Source organism: Podarcis tiliguerta (assembly GCF_965153285.1).
Source record: "Podarcis tiliguerta genome assembly, chromosome: 13".
NCBI classification, from domain to species: domain Eukaryota; kingdom Metazoa; phylum Chordata; class Lepidosauria; order Squamata; family Lacertidae; genus Podarcis; species Podarcis tiliguerta.
The window spans coordinates 18,262,086-18,281,737 of record NC_139546.1 but is presented as its reverse complement, the minus strand read 5'-3'; the positions used below and the strand labels follow the sequence as shown (position 1 = coordinate 18,281,737).

At 47.8% G+C, this 19,652-nt stretch overlaps 1 protein-coding gene across 1 annotated transcript; it reads left to right on the top strand.

Annotated features, from left to right (window-relative positions):
- Positions 1-1,087: 1,087 nt before the first annotated feature.
- G6PC3 (glucose-6-phosphatase catalytic subunit 3) lies at positions 1,088-19,051 on the top strand. Its single transcript, XM_083408355.1, has 7 exons — positions 1,088-1,284; positions 4,328-4,558; positions 6,113-6,219; positions 10,135-10,225; positions 13,484-13,602; positions 15,108-15,249; positions 17,278-19,051. The coding sequence occupies exons 1-7, from the start codon at positions 1,100-1,102 to the stop codon at positions 17,636-17,638; spliced, it is 1,236 nt and encodes a 411-aa protein (XP_083264481.1). The 5' UTR covers positions 1,088-1,099; the 3' UTR covers positions 17,639-19,051.
- The last annotated feature ends 601 nt before the right edge of the window (positions 19,052-19,652 follow it).

Sequence of the window (19,652 nt, the reverse complement as noted above, 5' to 3'; positions counted from 1 at the left end):
AAATTGAGTGGAAATGCCTCCCAGACAAGACTCCAGAGTCCAAGACTGTGCATCTTTTGACATTATACAAACAATAGGTTTAGGAGGCTGTTGGGATGCCCAACAACCCATTTTTGTCCCTGCTTAGTCAAAACATTACTCCACCCCTGGCATCACGTCCCTAGGCAGGATCCAGGGAAAGCAAGGAAGATCTTTATTTTTCTGTTGCAACAGCATCTCCACCCCTTGCAAGGGGTGAGGACCCAGAACAAAGGAGTGCAAGAACTTTTAACGACTTTAGAAATTGCCCAGCCCCTTAGCCAAAGACCACCCAAGAGGCATCATACACGTGTCACAGAAAGACAACAGAAATTTGAGGGTGTGTCTTGTCTCCTGTCTGACAAGATGCCTGATAATGGTCACCTGGCCAGTGTGGTAATTCTTCTGAGATGTTAAATACCTTAAGTTACTGAATTCAGATCACAGGCATACCCTATTCAAACACAAAATATGCCCTTAAGGCAGGATTTGTAAGTGAAAAGAAATACTGGGAAAAGGTTTCCCCTTCTGCAGAGGAAATATTTGGGGTCATTAAGAATCAGTAACTGGGGGAGGCAGTGGAAGACAGGAGTGCCTGGCGTGCTCTGGTCCATGGGTGACGAAGAGTCAGACACGACTAAATAATCAAGATGGCTTCAGGATTGCTCTCCTGTATTATTTCAGATATATGGTTTATATACCTATGTATATGTGTGTTTTACCCTGTGAACTTAATGATCATTTATTTTTGAGACCTTAGAATTCTTATAATGAATTGATTTTAGAATGCTGTATTATTTTACTGTTGTTAGCCGCTCTGAGCCCGGCTTCGGCTGGGGAGGGCGGGATATAAATTATTATTATTATTATTATTACAGTAAATCTATGTGCTTACCCACCTTCAAACCTATTGCATTGCTCATGCAGACGGGGGGGGGGGGCGGACACTTGTAGTCATTTCAAATCGCATTTTAATAAAATGCTACTGCGATCAGTATGTATGTATGTATGTATGCAAGCAAGCAAGCAAGCTACGTAAACGATGCACAGAGCGGTCTAGAGACACACCAGAAAATAATGCATGATGCGAGATAAAACGAGCCCAAACTCCGCGAGCCCTGGAGAGGCCAGCGTGAGTTCGGAGGAATGTCCCTTACCCCGCCCGGTAACCAAGCCGGATGCCGGGTCCTCCGTGCCTCTGAGGTTTCTGGGAAATGTAGTTTTTCCATTCAAAGTCGTGGGCAAAGCGGATCCCGGCAATTGCAGGTAATGGGAGTGGGCGTGGAGCGGATGGGAAGTGCGATGGTGGTGGGAAGGGGCGAGCCAGGAGGGTCGGGAGCGGCACCGGAGAGCTATAAGGGAAAGGACTGCTGGGGGAGGAAGGGAAAAGAGCAAAAAAAAAGGGAGAGGGAACTTTCCCTTCCCAGTTTAGGTAGCTAAAATGGTTTGCAAACGCATCCTTTTAATGGAAGCAATGAGACTGAGCTTTTTGAAAAGTGCAATCGATTATATGAATGTTTCCTAACATCACCGGCCCAAGACTTTGGGGGAACATGGAGTGGGGGGGAAACCCAGCCATGTTAAGTTTACAACAACTCCTGGCACCCATTAAAGAGTATTTTGGGGGCTTGTCGTGGGTTCGCCGCTTTTTCCTACGAATTTTGGGAGTTGTAGTTGTGCCAGGAGGTTAAGGGGGTGCCTATGTAGACCCCTGGCCATTGCTACGTTGCTATTTCCAGCATCCTTTGCAGGAAGCCACCGGGGTTGGACTAGAGTAGTGGCTGCTAAGAGCCCATAACGGACCAGGAAGTCTCTGGCTTCCTTACTCGCTGCTGCTCTCGCTCTGTTGCTTCAGTTTAGGCCAGAGGGAGTGGCGGATTTACGTATAAGCTAAACAAGCTATAATTTAGGGCCCCACTTAAAACAAATTTAAAGGGGGGAAAACCTGGATATTTACCATCTATCTAATACCATGAAATTCCTATCACATTATTTAAATAATGTGATAGGAATTTCATGGTATTAGATAGATGGTAATGTTCATAACTGCACATACATAGATCAACACAGGAAGACCAACCTGGAACCATTTTGATTCTTAAACTGACCAAATCCTTTTCTCTGCAAGGTTAAACTGGAAAAGCCTCCCCATTGTCTCTTTCCTCACAAGATATGTCTGTTTGAATAAGGTGTGACCTGGCCCAGGAAATAAGTATTTTAACACTACAAAAGAATGGCCATGCACCCCAGGCAATCCAATCAAGTAACTTGCCAGACAGGAGATAAACTGTGACAAGGAGAAAAACAACATTTAAATTTCTGATGTAGGTGGGATGTATCGGAGGGGTGGTCTTAGGTTACACCCCTTCTGTGATGTATGCATAATGTTTCTGGGGGTGGTCTTGATCTACAGAATGGGAATTTCAAAAGTCTTTATAAGCCCTGGCACAGCAATTCTGGGGGTCCTCTTCCTCTCCTGCGTGTGAGGGGAGTACCCTGTTGCAACAGATCAATAAAGATCAAGCTTACTTGCTGCTTTGCTTCTCAATATTCTCTGGTTGGCCTCTGTTATTCTCTCCTACCAATAGGGAACCTATGTAAGGACTCTATATGGGCTCTTGGATACCCCATAAGGGAAAAGGGCATATTTTTATTTACAACAATATACATTTCCAAAATACAAGATAAAAAACAAATAAACAGAAACCTACATACAGCAACAGTGTTTTGTGTTGTGTATGGACCTATTAGGTCCATAAATTACCATATAGCATATATTCAACACAAAAAAACAGCGACAATTTGTTGTTGACATAGGACAGCTGGACATATAAAAGGCCCCATTACTTCAGTAGCTTAGGGCCTCATCAAACCTAGTAAATCCAGAGGTTTTCAAACTTATTGAGTCCATGGCTCCTTTGACCAGCTACATTCTTTCTGCGTCACACCCTTTGGGGATCAGGAGCCCAGTTATGTCACCCCTTGCCTGCAGACCGGGCAGCCCCTCACCCTTTTTCGAACACCCTCCCTTGTGGAGGGTTCCCTCAGCCTCCTCTCCTCTCCTCTCCTCTCCTTGGGAGTCCTCTGGGCAACCCCTGGTCTCTACCCCAAAGTTAGATGCCCCCCCCCCAAGGTACCATTCACCTGTGGAGCTTATAGTTAGGGCTGATGCTGGTTATAAGCTCCAGGGTGCCTGAGATCTCTACCATGTGGAAGTGCATACCTGGGGAATCATTGAATCTTGAATGTTGTCGCACACTAATACTGCAGAATTCTATCTCTTATGTTTTATCTGCACAATCAGAATAAATTTCAGGAACCAAAATGCTTTTCTTCTGCAGCCTGAGCAGGAGCTGTGAACGACGTTATACTTAATTGTTGCAGCTTGTCTTCACTTCTCCCACCCCACTGCCCTGCTCACAGTTGTGGAGAATATTCTTATGTCATGAACGGTCCGTGTCCCCCTTAACAAAAAGAGGTCGGAATAGGCCAATATATATGTAGACTGCCCCTGGATCAAGTGGCTTTTCTTCTTTTAAGTTCTTTTAGGTTCTTAATCTAGCTTAAGTTAGATCTCCGAACTAGCCATATGTCTAACTGAGAATCAATCACAGTCACTCCATCATTTGAAAAACAAGACTTCAGAACCATCTTTCCCAGAAAATGGCAACTAGACACTCCATTTTGTTTTGTTTTGTCTATTTTATGATTTTCAGTTTTAATACATTTCAGTCATTTTAACATTTCAAAACTCGTATTCCTCCTCTTTCTGTGGTTCCTTAAATTTATTTTTCAATATTTTCTGCATATCCAAATGAACTTAATTTGCTCGTTTATTCATCTACTTTAAATATTTACTATTATAAATCTGCAAGTTATTACAGTAATCCTGTCAATGTTCTTATCTGTTTACAGTTTAATTGTAAATAAACCGTTTCCATTCTTTTATAAGACGTTCCATTTTGGTGACTATAACCTTGGTTTAAGGAGCCATTTGGTGTCTAGTTTATATACCCGAATTTCTAACACTGGCTGGTGTTGGGAGTTCAACAACAGTTGGAAGGCCACAGGTCGATTCCTGATCTACAGGAATGTAGATCTGGGGAAGATCTCCAGGTATTTGGAGTGAGGTGGGATCAATATGCTGATGACACCCAACTTCATCACTCCCTCTGAGTCAGGCATGGCAGACTACTAAGCATGTTCGTGGCAATGGGATAGACCCCATTTGCAGCATCAAGGCACCAGCTCACCAAGATTTCCCAGTGAGCATTTCCTGTATCCTAACCAGTCTCACCATCTTTTCCAGCTTCACCACGATGGACGTATTCTACACCTCTGGAATCTGGTTTGCAGAGGTGCTTCAGACTAGCCTGCCTGGGCTGGAGGATTTTTGGCTTTGGATGACCTTCATGGGTGACCCAAGGAGCGTCGTCATCATTTATTTCCCTCTCGCTTATTTCCTGCTCGACCGGAAGGTTGGAGTCAAAGTCCTTTGGCTGGGTTTGATCTCAGAATGGCTCAACTTAGTCTCTAAATGGTGAGAGGAGAAAGCAAAGGTCACAAAACAAACGCCCCAGGCTTTAATAACCATTGGGACTCGGTCTTGGTCGCAGGAAAAGGTTGGAGAAGCTGCCACCACGCAAGGCCAGTTGTCCATAGGTCTTGGCTGCTCCTGAAAGTGTGCCAGGCCTCAGGAAAAGTTAACTGCATAGTTGCCACCCCCTCTTCTGATGTTAGTAGGCTAAAAGCATCCCTCAAAGCAGGGCCTCTTTCTGACACCATCTCCTGGGCCTCTTTTCAAAACAGCCACTCTACTTAGTAGTGGGCAGCCGCCATTTTAATTTCCCACAATCCCCTGAAGCCATGTTATGTCCAGGGCATTGTGGGAAATCAAAACGGCAGCTGCAAATCAGTGCTCTAAAGTCACTTCACCTTAATTGGGGACTTTTGGTTCGTGATCAAGTATTTTTGTTAATTTCGATTCCTTAACAAAGTTCAGTTCTCTCAGTTTTGAGGATGCTGATTAGGCCTCGGGGCTACAGTGGTACCTCGGGTTACAGATGCTTCAGTTTACAGACTCCACTCACCCAGAAATAGTACCTCGGGTTAAGAACTTTGCTTCAGGGTGAGAACAGAAATCGTGCGGCAGTGGCATGGCATGGCATGGCATGGCAGCTGTGGGAGGCCCCATTAGCTAAAGTGGTTCTCAGGTTAAGAACAGTTTCAGGTTAAGAACGGACCTCCAGAATGAATTAAGTTCTTAACCAGAGGTACCACTGTACTTCGGCCAGAAGGGGATGGTGAGGTAAGACACCCACACCCCCCAGGTGGCCTGGCACACATTGCCAGCTTCTAACAACTGCTACTCCTTCCATGGCAATACAGTAGTACCTCAGGTTAAGTACTTAATTCGTTCCGGAGGTCCATTCTTAACCTGAAACTGTTCTTAACTTGAAGCGCCAACGGGGCCTCCTGCTGCTGCTGTGCCACCGGAGCCCGATTTCTGTTCTTATCCTGAAGCAAAGTTCTTAACCTGAAGCACTATTTTTGGGTTAGCAGAGTGTGGAACCTGAAGTGTATGTAACCTGAAGTGTATGTAACCTGAAGCGTATGTAACCCGAGGTACCACTGTACTGATTTAAATAAATATTACCATGGTACCAGGGTTGGCAGTGCGTGTGCATGTACGTAAAGGGAGATAACAAGCAGGAGTTGCTGCCTTCCATTTATTGGTTTAAATAAGCGACATCCCACTTCACAATTTTTAGGGATTTTCCATACCAATTACTAAAATGTTATATAGGTGTGTGTTTTAAAAGCTCACAATGGCCACATCAGCCAGCCTTCTGCCACCAGATATTTTGGACTACAACACCCATCAGTCCCACTCAGTGTGACTGGAGGATGGTGAGGCTCATGGGAGTTGCAGTCCGAAACATCTGGAAGGCACAAGGTGGGCTGGAAAAGCAGCTGTTGACAGTAAGAGCAGCAAATAAAATGAAAAGAAAACTTAAAAGCTCCTGGAACTCGGAAAGCATTGAACCCACTTGTCCCTTGTTATCTCTTAATATTTTGCTCTCCCTCTCCGCAGGTTTTTGTTTGGTGAACGGCCTTTCTGGTGGATCTACGAGTCTGGGTTTTCAAAGAAGGAGGAAGTCACCCTCCGCCAGTTCCCTGCAAGCTGTGAAACAGGGCCAGGTCTGTCGCTCGAGAGAAGGTTCAAAACGCCAGTCAATCTGGGCTTTTGTGGTTGAAAAATGATTGGGGCCCTTAATTCCTTTCGTGTGGCGATCGGTTTTGAGAGACAGGCAAGCAGTCTGTCCCACCAACTTAATTCAATACATTATACTGGGGCAGCGTCTTTTGATTTGTTCACCTGCTGTCTTGGAGACAAATGAAAAGTTGGATTAGATGCTGCAATTCCTCTGCCTGCAATGCAGAAAGCATAGAAAGCCGGTGCGGTTTAGTGGTTAGAGTGTCAGTCAAGGACCTGGGAGACCAGGGTTCAAATCCCCACTCAGGCATGAAGTCAGTTAGCTCTTATCTCTCAGCATAGCCCACCTCACAGGGTTGTTGTGAGGATTAAGTAGGGATGGGTGAAAGAACTGCCCAGCACACCTTTGTCCATAAGTAACCAGGCCGATACGGGATGCGGGTGGCGCTGTGGGTAAAAGCCTCAGCGCTTGGGCTTGCTGATCGAAAGGTCGGCGGTTCGAATCCCCACGGCGGGGTGCGCTCCCGTTGTTCGGTCCCAGCGCCTGCCAACCTAGCAGTTCGAAAGCACTCCCGGGTGCAAGTAGATAAATAGGGACCGCTTACTAGCGGGAAGGTAAACGGCGTTTCCGTGTGCGGCTCTGGCTCGCCAGAGCAGCGATGTCACGCTGGCCACGTGACCCGGAAGTGTCTTCGGACAGCGCTGGCCCTCGGCCTCTTTGAGTGAGATGGGCGCACAACCCTAGAGTCTGTCAAGACTGGCCCATAAGGGCAGGGGTACCTTTACCTTTACCCTAACCAGGCTGATGGTGATGGTTCAGCATCGTTGTGTACCTGTTGAGGCCCACGGTCCAACTGTGACTCATTACTAATCCTTGGAGCTTCTTGGCTCTGTTATTCCTCGCTGTTGCTGCCTATTCACTCACCCTCTCCCAAGTGAGCAATGAGAGGAGCAAAAATGACCTCCCTGTGCCCATGTCCACTTTGGGCGATGGCACCGATTGGATGCCAGAAGGAGAGGTCAGCCAATGGGTGGCAGCAGAATCAGTGGAGAAGAGGAGAAAGACCCACACAAGGAAGAATGGGGCAGTGAGAACAACTTGCCCAAAGACCCCCAAAAAACCTTGAAGCCACGCTACGGAGGACCCTCACACATTGCTTGTCTCAGTCGTGTGGTAGTGATTCAGAAACTACAACTAACCCAAATTGCAGCTGCCAGATTGGTAACTGGGAGCGGCCACCGGGCCCATGTAACACCAGTTCTAAAAGATCTACATTGGCTCCCGGTAGGTTTCCGAGCACAATTCAAAGTGTTGGTGCTGACTTAATGGCCTAAATGGCCTCAGTCCTGCATACCTGAAGGAGTTTCTCCACCCCCGTTATTCAGCCCGGACACTGAGGGCCTTCTGGCAGTTCCCTCGCTGTGAGGAGTGAGGTTACAGGAAACCAGGCAGAGGGCCTTCTCAGTGGTGGCACCCGCCCTGTGGAACGCCTTCCCACCAGGTGTCAAGGAAATAAACAACTATCTGACTTTTGGAAGATATCCAAAGGCAGCCCTATTTAGGGAAGTTTTTAATGTTTGCTGTTTCACTGTATTTGATGTTTTAATTTTGTTTTAAAAATTTATTTATTTGGTTTTTCAAATAACATTTTTACAGAGATATATCAAACATAAACCATAAAAACAAGATTCCAAGGAATCTCCTGGACTTCCATCCTCCCCTTTGTGGGTCCTATTATTAATCATTTCCTCCCACATCTTTTATGATAATCCAAATCCTTTACTTCTTCCGTTATGTCCAGAATTCAGCCTTAAACTACAAATGATATTCCAATCCTACTAATTATTTAAATTGCCTACAATGGTCTTTAAGATGAGTTATAAATTTCCCCCCTTCCTTATTAAAAATTTGGTCTTCCTGATTTCTGACTCTTCCGGCCATTTTAGCCACTTACGCATGTTCCATCAGCCTCATGGTTTGAGGTTTTAATTTGTTGGAAGTCACCCAGAGTGGTGGGGAAACCCAGTCAGATGGGCGGCATATAAACAAACAAAATATAATAATGAATGGAACGGGTAACATAGGAAACTGCCTTATGTCATGACAGACGTTGGTCCATCTAGGTAAGTATTGTCTACCCTGGGCAAGGAGAATCTGTGGCCTTCCCAATGTTATTCAACTGTCTAACATCCCTGAATGTTGGACGTATTAGGTGGGGCTGATGGAAGTTCAGAAAACTCTGGAGGACCACAGGTTCCTGACATCTGGACTAGATGAGATCCAAAAGTCCTTCCAGCTCTAAAGTTATATGATATCCTTGGCATTAAATATCACACACCCACCTGGCAACATGCTGGCACAGCTGTTTTGTGGCTCAGAGGCATGGGGCTTAGGACACATAGGGGCTAGTTGGGGTTCCACAAAATAAATTGCTTTGAAGGCCAGTTGCCTGCTAGCCTATTAGCTTTGCACATCCAAGCAGAAGGCAGGTTTGATTTCTTTCCAAAGCCTCCTTTCAGGCACAGAGTTATTAGCTGCGTAAACATTGGTGAATTCTTCTAGGCTCCTCAGACTCTGTTTATTGGAGCCACCTCAAGAAAAGTCTACTTATCGGCCTCTTTAGCTGGGAAATGTGGTTGGAATAGCGAATCAGTATGGCTTCTGTGGGGGTCTTTTTGGTTTTTGGTTTGCTTCCCTGACTATTGGCCATGCTGGCTAGGACTGATGGGAGGTAGAGCTCAACAGAAGGTCTCACAGAATCGTCATCCCTGGTCTATAGATGTCGTGGTGGCATGCAAGCTCCACCCGCTTCCCCGTTTTGATTGAAGAGCAACTGTGTGAAACTGATTAGATTGGTAATGAGTTTGCTCAGCCTGTGGGCTTCATGACCAGGCGAGCACTTGAACTCAGGACCCCATCCGTATTGTACATTTGAAGTAGGGTTGCCACCTTTGTTCTGCCAAAATACAGGACAGGGAGAGGGTGGGGTGTCTCTGCTTAGATGTCCACAGGTTCACCATCCCTGCTTTGGAAGAATGGCGAGATGAACATGCCACAACTCAAGAAGCCAAAAAAAGAGCTTAAGCAAATAAATAAGAGGCTCTCAAAGGGAGTTTAGTTGGGCCCCGAATGAAGAAAGATTATGTCCTTGCGGTTCGAACAAATTTGAGTTATTGGCACATTTACAAATAAGAAATAAAAATTCCATGCCCACTTGTTGGACAGGAATAGTTGGCCAGTTCTCTCTCTCTCGGCAAAATGAAATGTTGGCCTGCGGTGGAGAAGATTGAATGCCACATCTGTCAGGAAGATCAAACTCTTGACGTAGAACGGAGCTGCTTGTTTGTGTACTTGGCTAATAAACTTAGAGCTGCTGTGAGGGAGGCAAATAGTTGAGGCCTGACGGTTTCAAGAGGCAGCGCAAACTTTTGAGAAGCCAGCAGGCTGACTGTTCCAGGCTGGTTTTGTTTATATTTTAATTTTTAAAAAAGGTTTCTGTGGACATCCCATGTTTGCTTTGCTCCATTGTGATGGCCAAGTGCTGCGTGGTTCTGAGGTATCTGTGGACCTTCAGGAATTCGCCTGAGACTTTTCTGAAATCGCCTGGGCTGGTGGTTTTCACTGGAACGCCTCCTGGTAATTCTCTGCTGGTGTTTGATTCGCCCCAGACCAGCTGCCAACAGAGCAAGGGGGAGAACCTCCACATAGACCACCAGGCTTGTATCCAGCCCTCCACCCCACCAAGGCCATGCCTTGGGTTACAGAATTGGCAAGGACCAAAAGGTCGACTCGTCTGTGGTTCGTCTGTTGCAAAGCAGGGCAGTCTCCTAAGCATGCTGATTAAAAGAGAGAAAGAGAGAGGGGGGAAAACCCTAATCCAATGCTTTTTTTTCTGCAGGAAGCCCCTCTGGCCACTGCATGATCACAGGCACGGCTCTGTGGCCAGTGGTGACCGCACTGACCGCGCGGATATCGCAGCACTCCAAAAGGTACGTCTCCGTAACTCAGCCATTCACATTCCCAGTCCTCCTTCCCTTTCCCCCTTCCCCTCTTTACAATAGCATTGTATACCTTATTTATTTAGTAATTTATTACATTTGCATTTCGCTTTTCCTCCAAGGAGCTCATGGGTCTTTCGACTTCCCCTCTTTTTCTACCCCTCACAGCAACCCTGCGAGGCAGGCTAGCCTAGGAGCGACTGGCAGTCCAGTGTTAGAAACTTAGATATACAGTGGTACCTCAGGTTACATATGCTTCAGTTACAGACTCCGCTAACCCATAAATAGTACCTCGGGTTAAGAACATAGTTTCAGGATGAGAACAGAAATCGTGTTCCAGCGGCACGGCGGCAGCAGGAAGCCCCATTAGCTAAAGTGGTGCTTCAGGTTAGGAACGGACCTCCGGAACGAATTAAGTACTTAACCCGAGGTATCACTGTATAAAGGACGTGGGTGGCGCTGTGGGTTAAACCACAGAGCCTAGGACTTGCCGATCGGAAGGTCGGCGGTTTGAATCCCTGCGACAGGGTGAGCTCCTGTTGCTCTGCCCCAGCTCCTGCCAACCTAGCAGTTCGAAAGCACATCAAAGTGCAAGAAGATAAATAGGTACCACTCTGGCGGGAAGGTAAACTGTGTTTCCGTGCGCTGCTCTGGTTCACCAGAAGCGGCTTAGTCATGCTGGCCACATGACCCGCAAGCTGTACGCCGGCTCCCTCGGCCAATAAAGCGAGATGAGCGCCGCAGCCCCAGAGTTGATCACGACTGGACCTAATGGTCAGGGGTCCCTTTACCTTTACCACTGTATATAAGCCAGGCGGCCAGATGGCTCCTTAAACCAAGGTTGCAGTCGCCAGAGCAGAATATCTAGCTGCCATTTGGGGGCACAAGACCGATCTAAAGTTTTGTTTTTCAAATGACAGACTGGCTGTGACTGAATCTCAGGTAAACATCCGGAGGTAGTTCAGATGACAACCTTGAGCTAGGTTAAGAGCTTTGAGAACTTAAAAGAAGAAAAGTCCCTTGATCCAGGGACAGTCCACATACCATATTGGCCCGAACATAAGCCGCACCCAAATATAAGCCGCTCCCTTCTTTGCTCTCTCCCTTCTTGGGGGAGAGGACAGGGGAATATGCACAGGGCGGGCACCGCTTTGTCGCGTTCCTGGTTCTGTTTGCCCCGCGCTCCTGGCTGCATACTGGATATTTGTTTTAAGGTCGCGAATGGGGGGCAAAGTGTGGCTTATATTTGGGCCAATACAGTATATATTGGCCTTTTTTAGACCTCTTTTTCCTAATGGTGACACAGACCATTCATAACGTAAGAATGTTCTTCACAACTGTGAGCAAGGCGGTGGGGTACGTGAAGACAAGCTACAGCAATTACCATATTTTTCCGTGTACAACACGCCCCCATGTATAAGACGCCCCCTATTTCAGGGGACTCAGACTTAAGAAAGTGGGGGGAGATTGCCTAGAGTTGTGGAGCTTTTTTTGGGGGGGGGGATTTTGCCAAAAATCACTCACCCATCTTAAGTGCACTATAGCGCGCACACACACACCCACACACCCACACACCATTAAACCGCCTATCAGCTGTTCCCGCGCGAGCAGAAGCGGCAACGACAGCAAATCCACACCAGCCACCAATAGCACCACTGACAATCTCAGCCTAGCGGAATCAACCAATCCCACGTAACCAAAATGCACTGACCATGTATAAGAGCCCCCTCCCATTTTTTAACGTTCATTTTGAGGGGGGGAAATCCTTGTCTAATACACTGAAAAATACAGTAACTATATAACATTGCTGCTGGTCAAGCATTTTGGAACCTGAAATTCATTCTGATTGTGCAAATACAGTGGTGCCTCGCAAGACGAAATTAATTCGTTCCGCGAGTTTTTTCGTAGAGCGAGTTTTTTCGTCTTGCGAAGCACCACGGCGGGGAGGGGTGGGGAGAAGCAGGGCAGCTGCCGCAGCCGGTCCTTGGACTCACCCGCGCCTTGTGGACACCGCGCGACGCGGCTGTTGGAGGGCGGCGGGGCTCAGGAGCGCGACTCCGGCTGCAGCGCTGGCTGCTGGCGGCAACGGCTCCTGAGGGCAGCGGCGCGAGGCAGCCGGAAGGTCAGAAGGTCGGCCGGAAGGTGGGAGGGAGCCGGAGGAGCGGGGAAGCGAGCGTGCGTGCGTGCAGTGACCGTCGCCATGACAGGAGAGGCAGGGCTGTTTCGTCTAGCGAAGCAAGCCCTTAGAAAAATCCATCTTGCGAAGCACCTCAGAAAATGAAAAACCCTTTCGTCTAGCGGGTTTTTCGTCTTCCGAGGCATTCGTCTTGCGGGGTACCACTGTAAAATGTAACGGATAGAAATCTGCAGAATGTGGGTGAAAACTGTCCAGATCCAATGATACCCAGGCATGCACCTCGAGATGGTGTTGTCAGGGGCCATCCTGGCATCTCCACTTGGTCGCAAGCGGCTGAAAGTCAGGCGCAAAATGCACCTGGCTCCTAGCTAATTTCGAACACTGGACTGACCCAAGGTCAGCCAGTGAGTGAGTTTCATGTCTCAGTGGGGAATATGATGCCGGACCTCCTCCTGATTTTATACAAATAAAAAATGGTCCCAAAGGGTTTATGTTCCTACATTTGTTTACATTATCCTTTATAAAATTGCATTTTAACCTGTATTTTACATTGGTTCTCCCCCCTCCCCCATTATGTTTTTACTGTGATTTTATTGTATGCCTAACCCTGTTTGCCCCTTGAGCAACCCTGTTAGCCACCCTGGGCCTGGCTCTGGCTGGGGAGGATGGGGTATAAGTAAAATCAATCAATCAATCAATTAATTAATGTATTTATCTATCTATTTATTTTTATTTAATGTTGATGCATAAAATCAAAACAGGTGCAGTGAATTTTTGAGCTGACATTGGGTGGGTCAGTCAGTGGCATATGCCAAGAGGTAGTCAACTTGGGCCCTCTAGATCAAGCATAGGCAAACTCGGCCCTCCAGATGTTTTGGGACTACAACTCCCTTCATCCCTAGCTAACAGGACCAGTGATCAGGGATGATGGGAATTGTAGTCTTAAAACATCTGGAGGGCCGAATTTGCCTATGCCTGCTCTAGATGTTGGACTACAACTCCCATCGGCCCTAACCTTGAGCTTCCTGCAGGAAAATAAAGGTAAAGAATACATTTGAATAAAAATAAATAAAACCCCACTCTCCTCCCCCTTTTTTTTTTGCCTCTTACAGCTGGGTCGTGAAGGCTGGGCCCTTTACAGCTTATCTCGTCTTCCTGCTGGCTGTAGGCCTGTCTCGCATCTTCATCCTCGCTCATTTCCCCCACCAAGTCGTTGGCGGCATCTTGACAGGTGGGTACACTGTGGCGGCCGGCGGCCATCTCTGCTGCCTGTGCTTTGATATCCCAGCATCCTTTGCAGAAGGGCCTTGCTTTGTGTCTTCATGAGGACCGTTAACAGTGCTTTATGTCCAGTTTAGAGATGAACGTTCCCCCCGTAGCCAGGCTCAGAAACAAACCACAGAGGCTTGTGGGAAACAATCCTGAATGAGGGAAGAGGTGACCTTGGACAGCTCAGAATTTCTCCTCTGCCTCAGATCCAAAGATTTCCCAGTCGTGATTGTGAAAAGCATTTTCCCTTCCCTCTTTAATCAGGCCGCTGAAATCAAGAACGCTCAAGGGGCAAACAGGGTTAGGCGTACATGTGCCAAAGGATCTGTGTGTAAACTCCAGTTCTGGTACTGGGGAGGCGGGCAGGAACACAGAGGGACATAGGAGGATGGATGGTGGCTAACAGATTGAGGTTGAATCCTGACAAGACAAAAGTACTGCTTCTGGGGGACAGGGGGCAGGTGGGTATGGAGGATTCCCTGGTCCTGAATGGGGCAACTGTGCCCCGAAGGAGCAGGTGCACAGCCTGGGAGTCATTTTGGACTCACAGCTGTCCATAGAGGTGCAGGTCAGTTCTGTGTCCAGGGCAGCTGTCTTCCAGCTCCATCTGGTACACAGGCTGAGACCCTACCTGCCCGCAGACTGTCTTGCCAAAGTAGTGCAAGAGTAGTGGTTATCTTCCGCTTGGACTACTGCAGCGCGCCTCTACGTGGGGCTACCTTTGAAGGTGACCCGGAAACTACAACTAATCCAGAATGCGGCAGCTAGACTGGTGACTGGGAGCGCCCGCAAGACCATATAACACCGGTCCTGAAAGACCTACATTGGCTCCCAATACGTTTCCGAGCACAATTCAAGTGTTGATGCTGACCTTTAAAGCCGTAAAACGTACCAGTATACCTGAAGGAGCGTCTCCACCCCCATCGTTCAGCCCGGACACTGAGGTCCAGCTCTGAGGGCCTTTATTGCGAGAAGTGAGGTTACAGGGAACCAGACAGAGGGCCTTCTCAGTAGTGGCACCCGCCCTGTGGAACACCCTCCCACTAGATGTCAAGGAAATAAACAACTATCTGACTTTTAGAAGACATCTGAAGGCAGCCCTGTTTAGGGAACCTTTTAATATTTGATGAATTATTGTATTTTAATATTTTGCTGGAAGCCACCCAGAGTGGCTGGGGAAACCCAGCCAGATGGGTGGGGTATAAATAATATATTAGTAGTAGTAGTAGTATTTCCTCTTAATTCTTCACCTTCCTGAGCCACTCCTTTGCATCTGGCTACCATCAGGGGTCCTCTGGGTTCTAGTGAAAGCCAAAGTAGATCCTAAAATCTGCCTACTCCTGGCTTAGATATGGAGGACAATGAGAAGAACCCAGCCATAGAATTGGGGGCTCTATGTTGCATTTTCCCTTTAATCACTTCTCTCCTCTCCCCGCCCCCCCCCCCCGGTCTTTCACTGCCTGCCAGCGATCATCCTGGGCTGGCTGCTAGAATCCCGCGTCCCGCTCGAGAGGAAACTCAGCTTCTTCATGTGGGCCTCGCTGTCTCTCTTGCTAAGCGGCATCGTGACCTATTGGGCATTGGTTGCTCTCGGCGTAGATCTCAGCTGGTGAGTTCCTTCTGCCAGGGAGATGCGACACTGGGCTGCAAGGCCATCCACGTGGCCTCCTTTTTCCTCAGCGATGGCGGTTGCTGTTTCGTGCCTCCGACTCTACATTCCACACACCTCCTGCGCACAATAACCTTTCATCTCATTGGCGTTGTGCATGGAGGTGCAATCTGCCTAGCAAAAGGATACCTGCATAGCTAGTGGCGGGTGGATTTGGGGGTCATGTAGCTGGTTTTCTAAATGCCTCACACAGCTCCGTTTCTCCTGCCTCTTAGAAATAAAGGTAAAGGTACCCCTGCCCGTACGGGCCAGTCTTGCCAGACTCTAGGGTTGTGCGCCCATCTCACTCAAGAGGCCGGGGGCCAGCGCTGTCCGGAGACACTTCCGGGTCACGTGGCCAGCGTGACATCGCTGCTCTGGCGAGCCAGAGCCGCACACGGAAACGCCGTTTACCTTCCCGCTAGTAAGCGGTCCCTATTTATCTACTTGCACCCAGGGGTGCTTTCGAACTGCTAGGTGGGCAGGAGCAGGGACCGAACAACGGGAGCGCACCCCGCCGCGGGGATTCGAACCGCCGACCTTTCGATCGGCAAGCCCTAGGCGCTGAGGCTTTAACCCACAGCGCCACCCGCGTTCCAAGAAATACTTTTCCTCAAAACGTCCCAAAATATGGCTATAGTCTCCAAAATGTCAGCTTAGCTTGGCTTCTCAAAATGGAGATGAAGAAAAGCACAACACACCCTCTGATACCAAGTTTCCTGGTTTCAGAAATCTTAGGATATCTCTTAAGTTCTATCCCAGGTACTGGTTCCCTTACATTAGTGTTACATCCCAGACCTGGTCCGCAACAAAGCTGTTTTTGGACTACAGTTCCCATCATCCCTGACCACTGGTCCTGCTAGCTAGGAATGATGGGAGTTGTAGTCCCCAAAACTGCAGAATCATAAAACAGAATTGTAGAGTGGTTCTTCTCATTTTCAATTACATTTATATAGGGCGCTTTGCCCGAAGATTTCAGGGCAGTTCGCAAGATAAAAAATATAGGATAAAAGCACAAAATAAAAGAGTTAAAGCAAAAACAAAAAATAACCCCTGAAATATACTCGGAGTCGGGAGTGGATTTCATGCTCTTTATTCAGCTCATAGTGGAGGGAGGAATGGAAGTTCCCCCAAGATGCCTGCTTTATATACATTATTTACACAATGGGCCCCACGTGATTTGCTAATTCCAGGATTCACCTGTAGGCCAATCAGGTTGCGGATTCACTTCCACCTGGAGCTGGATTGGGTGGCTCCTGTGGACCAATCAAATTGCTGCATTCTGAATCCTATTGTTCTAGGACCAATCAGACTGCTGCCTTTTGGATCCTATCCAACTCAGTACATAACAACCCCCCCTTCCCACAAACACATTTTAAAGAATATTAAGCTATTCTATGCACTATGCAAAGAAGTTCTTCTTTTTGCCTGCCCCGATCTTCCAGCATTCAGGTTCATTAGGTGGCTCAGATCTCCAGTATTATGAGAGAGGCAGAAAGAAAGTTACTGTATTTTTCGCTCTATAGGGCGCACCGGCCCATAGGGCGCACCTAGTTTTTTGGGGGGAAATAAAGAAAAAAAAATTTAACTCCTGCCGGGCTACCAAGGCTTGCGGATATCTGCCCGAAGCCCGGGGAGTGCTCTGCTGCGCTCCCCGGGCTCTGGGCTGCAGGCTGCCATCCGCAAGCCTTGGGAGCCCTGCGGGAACTCCTGCCGTGCTCCGAAGGCTTGCGGATACCTTCCAGAAGCCTGGAGGGTGAGAGGGGTCGGTGCGCACCGACCCCTCTCGCTCTCCAGGCTTCAGCGAAAGCCTGCATTCGCTCCATAGGACGCACACACATTTCCCCTTCATTTTTGGAGGGGGAAAAGTGTGTCCTATAGAGCGAAAAATACTGTATTTTCCCTATCCACCTTCTGGTATGCCCTGCATAATTTCATTCCCCTCTGCCTGCCTGACCTACTTGTTTCTCTTCCTTACTCTACTCCCAGGTCCATCGGCCTTGCCACCAAGTGGTGCACGAACCCAGAGTGGATCCGTATGGAGACACGGCCCTTCTCGTCCCTGTGCCGCGACACGGCCACAGCCCTTGGCCTTGGCCTGGCCTTTCAGTCGTCGTACTACACCCAGCTCAAAGGCGAGAGGCCCGGCTGGTCCCAGAGGCTCTGCTGCGCCGCGCTGTCCCTCGTGGTCCTGCGGCTGCTGATCGACGTGGCCCAGCCGCAGAACGTGGCTCTTTGGTACGGGCTGAGTTTTGCGAAGTATGCCATCTTCCCATGGGTGGTGATCGCGCTGCTCCCCAAAGCGTTCCACACTCTGACCTCCAGCACGGGGCCGCCCCACAGAGAGTAGCCGGCAGGGGAGACATAGGCAAGGAAGCCCACAGCAACCCTTTGCTTTACCCTCAGGGCTCTGTTCCTCTCAGCGTGAGGTAAGATTTTTCCATCAGAGGAGAGATTTCCTCCAGGAGTAAAACGAGTCTGTTCACTCAGGCTGACCTCGTCTATAAAACAGCCTTACCAAAAAACCCACGACCTCCCCTTGAATCCCTTTTTGCCAGGTAGAGAATCCCATTTTTAAAAACAAACCACTGCACACTTTTCTGCTGTTTAATGGGTCTTGAGGCATTTTAACACCCCCAAAGATTTGATGTGACAGCAACAGCCCTTTCTACTACATACCTATGGAAATAAGTTTAATGGACGACCGTAGGACATAAACATTCCCCAATTTCCCTCAAAGGGGAAACAGGCCACCTCATCACCCATTGCTTTCCACCTACCCGTATTTTTCGCTCTATAAGACGCACCGGACCACAAGACGCACCTAGTTTTTGGAGGAGGAAAACAAGAAAAAAAATATTCTGAATCTCAGAAGCCAGAACAGCAAGAGGGATCGCTGCGCAGTGAAAGCAGCGATCCCTCTTGCTGTTCTGGCTTCTGGGATAGCTGAGCAGCCTGCATTCGCTCCATAAGACGCACACACATTTCCCCTTACTTTTTAGGAGGGAAAAAGTGAGTCTTATACAGCAAAAAATACGGTAAATCCCAGTTGCTTAGGAAGCACTGTAGTCGCAATATACTGGCACAGCCTTTAAGGCTGGCTAGCTAAGCCTTTGCCTCCCTTCAGTCGTTGTCAGCACATTACTTAGCCATCATGACTGTACGTGCATTAAGAAAATTAAAGAAACCCGCCAACTTGCTTGAACACAACGGATTAGCACCCTGTCTTTCTGTTTTGCAAGCAACAGCCATGGTTTTAAAACAGTGTTGGCAATCGCAAAAAGCCATACCTGCCTGGTTTAGGGGGGACTGCCTTGGGATTTTGGGTCCAGCGCACCAGAAAAAGTGACTGGGTAGCATTGCCTAATGCAAGTGTGCAGAACCTGTGGTTCTCTTCCTGTTGCAGGACTACAACTCCCATCATCCATGACCATTGGTTGTGCTGGCTGGGGTTAAATCCAACGTAGGTTTCCCCATCCGTAGTCTTAAGATTTCCTTCCCTTTGTTTCTTCCAGTTTTTGCCAAAGCTTATCTATCTATCATGTATCTATCTATCTATCTATCTATCTATCCAGTGATTTTTTTTCCTGGGGGGACGCATACCCCTAAACATTTTGTGAATCTAAGTTTGACCTCATTGAGGGGCAGTATTTCAATAGGAGTAGGAAAATGAGAGTACCCCTAGACATTTTTTTAAAGAAAAGCTGTATCTATCTGTCCTGAATATTGGTATCATAATAAAATTTGCATTCACAGCTTGTCATGTCATTTGCCAGCACATGCTTTTGAGACAGCAAGAAATGGAATCTGAAGGAGTTGCTAGACTTTTTTTTTGTTTTTTAAAAGGAGCACAGGCTATAAAATAAAGCTGCTGTTGCAAGTAAGCTTTCACAGCATTCAGACTGTGTTTTGCACTGCCTCCCTCCGCCTCTGGCATATCCACTAGTGAGAACTGTGGAAAAACAGACAGAGCTCACAGCCAAAGAAAACCAGTGGGGATTTATGGGAGTCCTGGGGCAAAATCTCACACGTGTACAAGTTTCGGGGAAGACTGGTGATAAACTAGCAGTGCATCCGCCCTCCAAATGTGGATACTTCTATATAGACAAAATGGCATACGCAGATGGAAGGTATTGGTAAGGCTAAGCCAGCTCAGTGGGCACAGAATACTGGATGACCGGGAAAAGGTGGTGGGAGAGAGAGGAAGAGGGGGAAGGAAAATGGAATGTGGGGGGAATCCATGAATGGTTCAAATCCTGAACTGCAGCACTCCCACCTTGCACTCTGTTGTTTCAGGTCCCATTTGTATTCCTGCTTTGTGAACGTTTTGATTTTTTTAAATTCCAAAAGAGTCATAAAGGTAA